This window comes from Chinchilla lanigera, unplaced genomic scaffold (assembly GCF_000276665.1).
Source record: "Chinchilla lanigera isolate Chin_1 unplaced genomic scaffold, ChiLan1.0 scaffold00071, whole genome shotgun sequence".
Lineage (NCBI taxonomy): Eukaryota > Metazoa > Chordata > Mammalia > Rodentia > Chinchillidae > Chinchilla > Chinchilla lanigera.
The window spans coordinates 3,054,405-3,067,295 of record NW_004955472.1 but is presented as its reverse complement, the minus strand read 5'-3'; the positions used below and the strand labels follow the sequence as shown (position 1 = coordinate 3,067,295).

The window sequence follows — 12,891 nt, the reverse complement described above, 5'->3', positions numbered from 1 at the left end:
GTGGGCGCCGCCACCGGGGGCGGGGCGCGGGCCGCCCTCCCCCACCGCCCCCTGCGCGGGAGGCAAGTTCCTAGTTTTGGGTTCTGGGGACAGAGGCCAGGGCCTTCCTACTGAGCCATACCCCCAGCCCTGTGTATTTTCTGAGCCAGGGTTTCGAACTTGGGACCTTCCTCCCTCAGCCTGCCAGCGTGCTGGTGTTCCAGGTTTGCACCACCTCGCCCCGCTGGGTTCTAGCTATTCCAGATCGCTGGGGCTACAGCGACGGATTTCACGTCTCCTCCCCCGCTTACCCGTAAAATACAAAAAACCACCTCAGTAACATTAGAACCTGTCACCAAACTGAGAAATTAACGGTTACCTCCCACACCTCCTGTTACACGGCTAGAATGTAACACTGGAGTTCAAATGAGATCCCAATCCAGGGCCCAATCGCTATCCTAGTCTTTCCAGAGCGGTCTGTTCCAGCCCGAGAGAAACACCAGGGCCTGAACTCTTAGCCTGGTAACGTTCTTCTCTCAAAAGACTGCTTTTCGAGCCGGCGCACACTTTGCAACCCCGGCACCGGGAGGCTGGGTAGGAGGATCACCACACGTTGGAGGCCGGCCTGAACGGCACAGCAAGACCCTGTCTCCAAACAACGAAGAAATTTAAAAACTTCTTTTGCTGCTTTTTTAACTTCCCACTCCTCCAAATTCTGATTCAAACTGCTAAACTGATACCCGAGGTGTACAGAAAAAGAACACTTGAGCTAAAAGCGGCCCACAACCCAGTTCTATCACAGATGGCTAAAATGCAAACATCCCCGAGGCGCTGAATTTAGTAATCTGGCGCGCCAATCTACCCTACTTTGGGCTCAATATTTCACACATGCTGCAGCTCTAGTAACAACGCTCAAAGAACACTTGTTGATTGGCTAGTACATTATGCCGCGAAGGGGCGTTAGGTAGTGCTTAGAAATACCATTCACTGTGTATCCACGAGACTGCAGTCTCGAGAACTATTCGTTACTTGAAGCACTCAATTAACAGTGACTCCAACAGTGATTCGTCAGCAGTATAAAGCAGTGGTGTTCCTGTTTGTATTGAAGATTAAACTAAAAACGTCTCCGCAGTGTTATGTGAGAACAGATGCGAAGCAAATGTTAATCTTCCAGTCTTAAGACACCAGTTTAAAATGTGCACTTCCCAAATAAACCGTTAAAAGCACACGACAGCACGTTGTTCTGCATTAGTACTGCACTTCAGGAGGAAATTCCAAGTTGGAGAGGCATGCAGACCTTTTTTGGCGGCAAGAAAGTAAATTTAACCCTGTTCTCTCCATCATTCCAGCCTTTCCCTAAAAGGCGGGCTAGGACCCGGATCACATGACCACGCCTCCAACTCCGGGCGGAAGAGCCCAGCTGGGACAAAGACAAGCGTCCCGAGGGCGTGTGGGAGGGCGTTCGTGCCCGGCTCAAACATGGCTGCTGCCGCGGGGCAGCCAGCGCCCGAGAGGCTCCTCTAGAGCCCGCAGTTTTCGCCCGTTCCCGCCGAGCGTCTCCTCCTTACCATGAGGCCGGTGAGCCGCCGCACCCTGGACTGGATTTATTCAGCGGTAGGTCCGGGTCTCGGGTGCTCCCCGGTGCCGACTCCCTGGGCCCTAAGCTGAGGGCCTCCTGTTCTTCACCGCTCGGAAACTCCAAAGCCTATTCTAGAATTGAACGGATGTCTCGCCCCGACTCCGCCTCTTCCGGGAAGGCCGCGTCTTCCGCCTCTTACGCAGAGGCCGCTGGCTCTACTCCCGCTGCGCCCCGTTTAGTCTGTCGCCGAAATTTCCACCTTGGCGAGGGTTTCTGATAACCTGACGGGAGCAAGGGCACCTACCACGCACATAACGTTTCCCTTTTTCTTTCCAAGGTTCTGCTTGCTGTCGTTTTACTCTCCTGGGGATACGTCATCTACGCATCAACGGTAGTTGCGCAGCGACAGCTAAGGAAGAAATACCCAGACAAAGTCTTCTGGATGGATGAAAACCTGTAACTTCTAGGTTTACCTCTCTCCAAGTACAGTTTCTGCCCTCATGCTTATGTACTCTGTAGGCTTAAAATGTGTAATACAGAATTCCCAAATTTATTTCTGTGTAATCCTTTATCACACACAGTGTTGGCTGGCTGGTGCAGGGGCCAAGTACCAGCCATATACAAGGCAGAAGGCTCCTTTTGGCCCAGGGTTTCAAAGGTTTCAATCCACGGTCAGCAGGCTCCAAGGCAGAAACGGTGCAAAGACTAGTGGAGAAAACAGCTCAATTCGTGGCACCTGGGAAACAGCAAGGGAAGAGCCAGAGGAAGTGCAGGGACCTGGTGTAGTCCCCAGGGTCACACCCTCATGACGGCCGTGTGCTTTACCAATCTAAGCATCTCTCAAGCTTATCAAGTTGATCAAGATTAATCCTCACACAAGCTTTTCAGACAGGTCTGACAACTTCTGAGTGTGACATCACAGATAAAAAGGCAAGCTTTTCAATCTGGAAAGGCTTTCAAAAAGATCAATTTGTTCTTTTATGTGCTCGTTGCAACATTTCACTCTACTGCATACCCTCACATCAAAATACCATACTATGTCAGAAAAAATTATGGGCATGTAAGGAATACACCTTGTTTTTCAAGTCAGGAATGGCCACAGAAAGGTGGTTGCTTACATCATTTGTTTAGCCTACCTGTTTTCTATCTATTGTCAAATCCAGAAAGTCTAAAGTTGTACAATGTTTGGGAAGAAATATGAAAACACTTTTCTGAGCATAAACTTTATTAATTTTCCAGGAAACATATTCAGTTACCATAGGAAAAAAACATGGGCTTAAGCCTTCGACATTTTTAAGTAATCTTCAGTGATGTTGATCAGGAAATTCTTTCATTGGTGGAATTACTTCTCCAGTCTCCAAAATTGTATCACCCTAGAAAAACAAAGAAGGGTTTAGTACAAAAATCTTAAATTTGCATAGGTAAGTAGTTCATCTGTACTCCATGTTGGCCAGAAAAGGTAGTTAAGCTCTGACATTCTATTCTATCCCTTTACCCCCATCCCTTCTTTTTCTTTCTTTCCACACAGGGGCTCCTTGTGCAGTTCAGCCTGGCCCTGAACTCACTAGGTACCCTAGGCCGGTCTCAAACTTGTGGCATCCTCCTGCTTCAGCCTTCTGGGTGCTGGGATTACATGCAAATCAGTTAGCACCATGCCAGGTTTGGCATTCATTTCACTTTAAAAAGGACTCAGACAAAGCAGAAGCCATCTAAAGATAAACAGTATTCACAATTTTAAAGTACCATGAAAAAATAAGAAGTTTCACTCAAATACAATAACCAGAAAGGACATGAAAGCTGTGTTTTCTGGGTGTTGAAGGCTAATCTTTTTGCATGTCCCAAATAATAGAAGCCCTAGAAAGAAGTTGCAAGGGCACATCTTCAGTTCAACGTAAGGGGGTCATGTACTCTCAGCGATTCAGTGTGAACCAATTTTCCACTGGGCTTATATGCAGGAGATAATGAATTTTTGGCTGGCAGTTGGTCCAGGTGTCTAAACCTAGATACAGTGTGTGGTCACAAGGGGATGGGTTTTGAAGCCAGAACCAAGTGGTGAATCTCTTGGAACCTCCACTGACAAGCTGTATAATACTAAGCAAATCAGTTAGCTTCGGTTTCAGCCATGTGTTTAACAGACTTTCTATTATGCTGCCAATCCTGAATGACTAGAGTAGAGCCTATTTTACTCTCACCCCCTCCCCTGCCATCTCATGACCTGGTCCTACTTAGGACTGTTACGTGATGAAGACATAGTTTTGTATTTAAGCCACTAACCATTTTGTGTTAAGCCACTAAACTGTTATCACAGTAGCATGACTCTTAACACAAAAATTAAGGCCTTAGGCCGGGCGTGGTGGGACACGCCTGTAATCCCAGTACTCGCACTCGGGAGGCTGAGGCAGGAGGATTGTTGTGAGTTCAGGACCAGCCTGGGCTACAAAGTGAGCTCAAGGCCAGCCTGAACTGCGCAGTGAGGCCCTATCTCAAAAAAGAAAAAAAAAAAAAAAGATTAAGGCCCTGAAATGGTCCTAACACTGCTATAATAAAAAGCAAGCTACAAGGCACTGGCTTAGTAGTCTATGGCAAAGGTACAGGCAGTAAAGGCTAAAACTGATGGAACAAAAGCAGTAGAAAACCACTTAGCAGAATGTCTCCTATTATGGGAAGCTCAGTGCCTAATGAACCTAGAAGTTCTAGAAGTAACTTCTTTCAGACAGATTTATGTGTTTGGATCTTACTGGCTACTCTGGGAATGTACTTAAACAGTAACTGATTCTGTGAAGGCAAGAAGTGACTGATCTGAGAAGGAATGAGAGAATATAAAAATTCATGGCTTAGTACTATTGAAAAATCAGACTGCTTTCAAATCCCTAACAGTAAGTGATAACACGAGCTTTGTAACAACGTAAGTCCAATAAAACTCAGTAAGCAGAGGGCACTTGGTTCAATGGTAAAGATCAAAATAAAGGTAGCCCTTAAACCAGATTGTTTCGGATGGCCTCCACACAGCTGACACACAGATGTACGAGGACAAAAAAATGAGAGAACTTGGTAAGTATTATATATAGAACGGGTACCAGCATGGGCTTTGAAGCCACAACCAAGTGACTAGAAGTAAACGATTCGGTGCCTATTTTTCCTTGCTTGCCAAATATTAAGGGAAATCAATGGTCAAGGAAACCCAACATTCAGATTATAAAAGCCTGTGACTGTTTGAAATTAGAACTACCTGTGGCACTGAACCTGTGAGCAAGAGGCAGAGTTTGTATGCTGTACAACCCCTAGGAAGGACTACTCACCGATACCATTTCGATGTGGCCTGGAAGACATCCTGGACAGAGCCAGGGACCAGGAAAAATAATGGACAAATGTGTTCCTTCCAGAAAACAAAATCAGTGACCATGCAAGTAACTTCCTACACACACGAGTCTTCACAATATTTGACTATTAAGGATCTTAAAATTGCCAAGAAAGAGTGACTGCTCTGCTATCCAAATTCTACCACTGAGCAATGGGTACGGGGGTGGGAGAGGATACAATTAACCTTTCTGTCTTCTTAGTTCACTGGTCTTCAAATCAAGAGAAGTCACATTTGAACCTGACAGACACTCCTACTGCATCACCTGAGAGCTTGGATTTGGGGCTCGCTACAGTGGGGGTCTTTAGGATCTTTTCATGTAGGGGATAGACTGAGTGTTCCATGTGTGGGAAGAAGGAGGCAAAAAGCTACTAGTGCATAGACGGATGGACTATGGCAAAGATCTCATGCGTGAGAGTGTCGAAGACAGGAAGGAACACGTGACCATTTAGGACAGTGAGGATGAGGCCTGGTTAGTAGGACTGGAGATGCCGTGTAAGAGACTTCAAGTCATCTTCACACTTTGAAGCCATCCAGAAACACTTAGCCTTTTCTTCCTGCAACACAAGCACTCTAGAGCCGCAGCTGTAAGGGACTGAAGACAGCCTGATTCACACGAGCGATGTAAGGAATGTTCTGTCAGCGTTTGTGAGCTTCCTGCTATCTGCCCTGCTTTAATGCATGTGTCCAAGTGGGCATTCTTTAGTTTCTAAAAAGGAAACATTCTCAAAACAGTTACTGGCACAGAAACAGAAAACAACAGTGGGGAAAAAAACAGAAACACTACAGAATCACTAACGTGTTCTTCGAAAGAGGGCCCTCCTCGCACAAGAACGGCAAAATAAATAAAACCTAAGCAAACATAAACGGAAGCGTTAGTAAATACCATTTACCCAGCTGACAAGACCAGAAAGATAATTTCCTATTGTGAGACCATCTAGGCCCTGACACACACCAATTACACGTAAGGAAATAATAAAAGACATACTCTATCATTTCCTAAAGCAAAATTCCAACTGGGATGTCAACTTCAGTAGCTCTCCCTAAAATTCTCACTGTAATAAATAATGGATTATTGTGCAATATGTCATTAGATTACAGTGAAAATCAACACCGAGTTTCGCTGGTTTTTTGACACAGGGTCTTGCTGTATAATCCAGGTTAGCCTCAAACTCACTATCCTCCTGCTTTGCCTCGGCCTCCCAAGTGCTCGCTACGGGGGTGTCGCCACCTAGGATTAGAGGTGTGAGCCACCACACCTGGGGAATTCTGTTTTTATAATTAGAATTTAGAGTTATGGTAGTTCATTGATTATCTGTGCCTAGAAATAAAACATGTGCATTTTACTGTACTAAACAATAATACCCCAGCAGCCAATAAAAATGCCACCTGACTACTGAGCAGTCTTAATGCTGAAAGAACTCATTTTTGGGGGGGACGTACCAGAAATCAAACTCAGGGCCTAGAACTTGCCAGGCAGGCGCTGTGCTGCTGAGCTACATCCCTGGCCCCGAAAGAACTAATTTTAAATTCGTATTGGGGTCTAATATTCATACCATAGAATTTTAAACACATTAATGGTTCTAAATTTACAGATGAAGAACTTCAGGGCAAACCATGAAAATGAGGCACAAGGCCACGGAATGAGAGAAGTAACAGAAAGCTCAGGCGGCCGCTCAGGCTCATGCCCTGCGTCCTTCACTCAACGTGAAACAGCGCAGGGGGAACTGCTGAACTGTCCATTCACTAGGACGATCAAGGTCATAAAGTTCAAAATTAATGTTTCCATTTCCCATCATCAACTGTAACTGCTACCTCAAGCTATTTCCTCCTTTTATTTCTTTTAAACAACACAAAAAATAGGCACTTAAACTGACATTTAAGAAGCAACATTTTAGACTAATCATCACTTGGGTCAGTATAATGAAAAAAGAAAAATGAGAGTTAACTTACTGGGAATATTCTGGGCTTCTTTTCAACAATGCCATATGGTTTTGTCTGCAATACAGATAATTCTGTGTTAATTATGGTTTTAGTTTTTTCTAAAAATAAGTAGATCACATCCAACATTTTAATGTAAGCTCCAAACTTTTACAGAATTGCAGATTCATGCACTGAACTATTTATTCAATATCTCTACTCAGCTATCAACAGGCATCTTTAACTGTGTCTAACACTTAACTCCTCTCAGCCCCCAAATGCTTCTCCTCATGTTCCTTATCTTACTAAACGGCACTTTATTTCCCTCCTTCCAAAGCTTGAAACCATCGATCTCCGCAGCAGATCCTGTTGAGTCCACCTTGATACTGTACCCTTCCTCCTGCTGCTTTTCCCCACCTCTAGGACAACTACTCCTGCCCAAACCTTTATCATTTTTTCACTTGGAAGGCTGCAACAGCGAGCACTCTTGCCTCCCTGCTTCCATTGGTGACCTCCATGATGAATCCCTGTAAGATGGATAGTGCTCTACTCAAAACTTTGTAATTCTTAGAGAAAAGGCAGAAGTCCTTGCTGGGATCTTTAAGCCCCTACATGAGCTAGCCCTTAGCAACGCGTCTGACACCCCGCCACTCTCTCCCTCCCTCACGGTACTGTAGCTACAGCTGCTCCCTAAGCTACCAGTCCGCTCAAGCATTTCCGTGCCTTTGTACTTACAGGATTTGTTTTTTGTACTTACTGACTCCTGCACCTGAAATGGGCTTCTAGATACCTGCTTGACCCATAATCTCACTTCATTTCAAGGATTAATTCCGCGCCTAATTAAAACCCGTCATTCTTTTGTGTTCTAACCCTGCTTAATTTTTTTCTAAAGATATAATCACTTCCTCTACTTTATATACCCGTTTATGTATTCATTGTTAGTCTAAGACTAGAATAAACACCTCATGAAGACAAGGATACAATCTCCTTTGTTTGTTGCTGCATCTCTGTAGTACAGTGGCATGCATGCAGCAAGGGCAAAGTAAATATTTGTTACATAAATGTACTTGTAAAGCAGATAGATACATGATAGATATAATAGATATAGATGACTGACAGACAAACAGACAGACAGTAATATGCAACGATATCCCATAGCAAAATATTTAAAATACCAGCATGATCTAAAACATGGCATGATATATGACATAGATATAAGATGCAGGGAACTGGAATATGACAGAAACTGAGAATACAACGTGACACATTAAAGTGTTTTTATTTAAGAACTGGCCGGGCCAGGCAGTGGCATATACCTGTAATCCCAGCTACTCTGGAAGCTGAAGCAGGAGAATCCAAAGCTCACAGCCAGCACAGGATACTTACTGAGCTCCTGTCTCAAAACATTAAAAAGGACTGGGGATATAGTTCAGTGCTCCCTGTTAAATCCCAAGAAAGGGAAGGGGAGAAGACACTGAAATGTCTTCAGAGACCACAATTCAGTTAGGCATTAAAGCAGTTAGCGGAACCAAATCTGGCTCCAATCTTATTAAAGGGACAGAGCCCACCTACCCGCACCCCCCCAAAAAAAAGAATGTGAGTGAGTGGCCTTGGGGTTTCCACTGTGCCTAAAGTGTGAATTCCTCAGATAAGCAACGCTATGAATGTACTGTCAACTGCAGCTTGTAAATCTGCCTCTTCTGGAAGGTATGCATCTCTTTAATCCCTGAAAATTTTAGTGAAATATCAATGGTAAAGTTAAACCCAGAGTATAAAGAGAAAAATATTAACATCTGCAAGTTCTGAAAACACTCACATAGTGTTTGTAATGTTTAAGACACTGCTGCTACTAGTCTAAGAGGCTAGGCTTAGGATTCTAATTAAAATGGACAATTGGTTTGGACTTATAAATTCAAAAATTTTTGCTTCTTAGGATCACAAATTTACCCTATAAAAATATTACCCAATTCTTTATGCAGAGAAAAAGCACTCTTGGATATTAAAAAAAAAAAAAACCTCTAAAGGAAGTAATATTTTTCTTCTCTAGGGGCTCACATGCCAAAATACTGAAAAAATAACACCTGTATATAAGAAATGGCCTATAGACACTGGTGAGCATAAAGATTAAGCCCAACAGAAAGATAAGCCATTCTGTGACCCTTTCAGGTAGTTCTACTGTCTCCTAGTAATGATATGATTTTAGCATACTAACTTCAGGTGTTTCAGTTACTAACTTCAGGTATTTCTTTGTCTTTTGTTCTTGTTTTGTTTTGTTTGAGACAGGGCTCAATATGTAGGGTGGCTAGAACTGGCAACCCTATCTCAGCCTCTTAAATGCTGGGATCACAGAGGTGCACCACCATCCCCATCTTGTTTCTTCCTTCAAATGTGTCTTTTGGCTTCACTTTCCCTTTTCATCCCTCCTGTCTTCACCTGAGCCAGACTCATCGACTGACATTACTACAGTGCAAACAGCTACTCTGCCTGGGAACTGACTTTCCTCCCTTCAGTTCACCCTAAGTATCAATGCGTTTCTACACTTTTCCTCACATTCACCAACTAAAACTCTCCATTTAAAACAGAGAGCTGCTTAATGCCTAGCGTGTACAGTGCAACCTCTTCTGCCTAGTTTTCGGGATGTTCCACAACCTGGTCCCAGCCGAGTGAGTCAACCTCTGCTGACTCTACGCATCGCCTCATTCTCAGCACACTCAGCTGTGCTCATCACTCTGTACCTCTCCTAACGGGAGTAACATTTCTCCAGCACAGTCTCACTCAAATCCTATCTGTCCTCCAACATTATACACGTTTTGAGGTCAAGAAATTTGGTTTATTTTTTCTACAGTAGTCCATATCTATCATCCAATATTATATACATTCCCTGAAGTCAGAAATTTATTTTCGTATTTTTGTCTAGAGCAGTAAAGGACAAGGGTACACCAGAGAATCGATTCTTATTGATCGAGGGACATGCACTGCTTAAGAATTACGCAGAGAACTAAGACAATGTTAGAAATCAGAATTTTAAAAAGCCTATCAATCAGCAAAGAACCAATCAATGTTAGAGGGAGTTTTCTGAGAACCCCAAACCATTTTGATTGTTTATTTTATGTTCAACAAGCTAACAAAGAGCAATCTCAACTGAATTATCTAAAACTTGTTAAGCAGTCCTTAGCTTTTAGTTTGAAATAATTCTAACACTAACACATTCCTACCTCTATCTGGCCTAAGGAATCTCTTCAGTTTTACCAACTGCCTCAGTAATTGTTTGGGTGCCACTTATGCGACTTGCTCTCCATCATTGCACAGGATCTTTAAAATTCTGACTGCCACCACCACCTTTGTTCTTTTGATGAAGCCCATTATTCAAGAACTGCATTAGCAACATGCTTGTGGGAGAGAGTTGGGATGGAACCTCGGCGCCACACACACACACACACACACACACACACACACACACACGAGGCAAGCACTCCACAGACCTACATCCCCAGCTATACTCCCTCAAGAACTACAGTTAGTTGGTGCATCTCTTCAGCATTCTTCAATCTGGAACAATCCTAAGTTTCACGACCTTGACATTTTTGACAGTAACAAGCCAACAATTACACAGAATAGTCCCTCAATTTGGGTTTGTTTCCTCACAACTAAAGAAACTTAGCACTTTTTGCAGGGATATCACAAAATTAATGCTGTTTTACTCTCACCGTATCCTTTCAAGTAGCACATAATTTCAGTTTTTCCCATTAGCGAATTATTAAGGGCTTGCCTGCTAGGTCTCTCACAAGAAAGTCATTCCTTTTTTCTTCGCAACAGGTATTTCAAGAGTAATTCTAGCTAGGCATAGTGGTGCACACCTGTGATCCCTGCACTCAGGAGGCTAAGGCAGGAGAATCGCCATGAGTTCAAGGTCAGCCTGAACTATAGAGACCCTACCTCAAAACAAAAAACAAAACAAAAACAGTAATTTTAGCATCTTGATGATTCTTAAATGGTGCTTTTTCTACCATTCCTTAATAAATCAGGTGATAAATTAATAACTTAAGCAGTTTATTTTACAAAAAAGCATTCTCTTCTACCCACTTATTATTTTTATCAGTATAACTTAGTTTTGATCCTATTAAGTAAAATTTCACCTCTTACATTTAATTAATTAATTTATTCATTTATTTATTGCTTCCTTTAAATTTGAGGTCCTCCTGCCTCAGCCTCCAACTTCCAGAGTGCTGGGATTATAGGCTACAGGTGTACACCACTATACCCAGTATTATTTATTTTAATGCTCAAACTGTCCCAGTGAGAGTCCTTTTGACCTGATTCTATGTCCTTTTCCTACATCCGTATCACTCTTTGTACATTCCTTTACTTTGTAGTTCAACAATATGTTCTAAGCTCATTTTGTACTTTTCCCAACACAGCCTTGGAATCAGCCATTTCTAGGACCTCTTCCTCCTTTTGGTGGAAAAATGTACTTTAAAAATAAGACCTGATTGTTAGGTGGTCTAATAACAAAGACGTAGCACTGCTTTTTCAGGCCCTCTCATCGGATGAAGCTACAGGACACATATAAACAAATGCGCACACACATACCCTTTATGTCCATATTTGTGTATCTGCCTACGAATACACAGTAAAAGCCATGAATTCACACCAATACTTCCAAGTCCATTCTAGCACAAGGTTTTATTCCTTGTTCACATGTGTAGCTTCCATTTCAGAAAGAAAATCTTGTCCGCTGTTATCAACATACGCACTTATCGTATCAATCTCCCTCTGTACATAACAGAGCTCCTGTCACCACCACCATACCCAATACGTACAAGCTCAATGACTTGGGTTCTTACACCTTCCTGTGGGCCGCCACCCGCAACACTGTCCCACACCACCTTCCCTCCAGAGGCCTCCTCCCTCTGCTCAGGTTCCAGTATTATAACTCCCCTCCTTGGAGAAACGGCTGGTTCCAGGGCTGGAGCAGGAAAAGCAAAACTGAGGTTGGAAAATACTGCGAGCCAGAAAGTAAAGAAGTGCTCAACGCTTGCGCACCTTCGTCCCCCGCAATCCAATCAGGATCTAACACCCGAACCCTCACTGGGAACAGGAATGCTGCACACCAACAGCGTCCACAGGGCAGCCCCTCGGCTCCCCTTCCACACCATTCTACGGACATGGCACGCCCTCCTCCCTCCCGGGACTCAGCCCCGCGCACCAGACTCCGCTAGCCCTAGCCTTTAAAACTCCGCAGCTGGCTCCACTGAGTCGGCCCGCGCAAGATCTGTCAGTGAAAAATTCGTTTTTGTACATCCAGGATGCTAAAGAAAGAAAATTGTGAAAAATTGGATAAAAACAAAGAAAACGGAAATGAAACGATGACGAAGATGACACTTGTCTATTTTGAATTTTATACCACACCTATCATCAAAAAAAGGAGACAAAACTTAGTGTATCTCGCCCCTATTCAAGACCCTACGTTTACACTAGTACTATTAGCTCGTCTACATTCTGATCATGTATATATTATTTCTACCATGAAATGCATTTCCAATTGTAGACTAGTATACAGCTTTAAAAAAAAAATTGAGTCTGATTAAACCTCTTACCTAAAAGGACTCAAAGTACTTCCAAATCCGCAGTAAGGTAGTAAGTGCAGGTTTTTCCACAAAGAATACGGCACGCCCACGTAAGAAACTATTTTGCACAATGTAAAAATAAATCGTGAAAATATACTTGAAACATACTTACAGCCACATGATACTTCATGTAATAGTGAACGATCCAGGCAGGTATGAGCACATGAGTGACAGCGAACACACTGCGCCAGTATACGTTATAGATCTGAGGGGAAAACAGACACAAAACGAGCGGACGCTTTGCTTTGTACGTTTATCACGCTTATTTTCTAAATTTCTAACGCGAATTTATTCGGCACGCCACTGTCCTCAGACCCCAAAGCCGCAGGACTGGCTCAGCGCACCCTCGGCGGCGGCTCTGGAGTCCCGCGCAACCGCGGCGGAGGGAACTCGGGCCCACGCGCCCGCGCGCACCCGACACTCTGCGC

At 43.5% G+C, this 12,891-nt stretch overlaps 1 protein-coding gene and 1 long non-coding RNA gene across 2 annotated transcripts in view; one reads left to right on the top strand and one right to left on the bottom strand.

The window, feature by feature from the left end:
- Positions 1 to 97: 97 nt before the first annotated feature.
- Positions 98 to 2,111, top strand: LOC102014770. The gene is made up of 2 exons (XR_263548.2): positions 98 to 1,593; positions 1,896 to 2,111. It is a non-coding gene; the product is annotated as an uncharacterized LOC102014770 (long non-coding RNA).
- Positions 2,112 to 2,765: 654 nt separating this feature from the next.
- The window catches only part of Ndufb6 (NADH dehydrogenase (ubiquinone) 1 beta subcomplex, 6, 17kDa), a gene marked incomplete in the record, with an annotated part of 10,505 nt that continues 379 nt past the window's right edge, over positions 2,766 to 12,891 (bottom strand). The window contains 3 exon segments of the mRNA XM_013523044.1: positions 2,766 to 2,931; positions 6,870 to 6,914; positions 12,576 to 12,668. Of these exon segments, the coding sequence (XP_013378498.1) occupies positions 2,863 to 2,931; positions 6,870 to 6,914; positions 12,576 to 12,668 (207 nt within the window).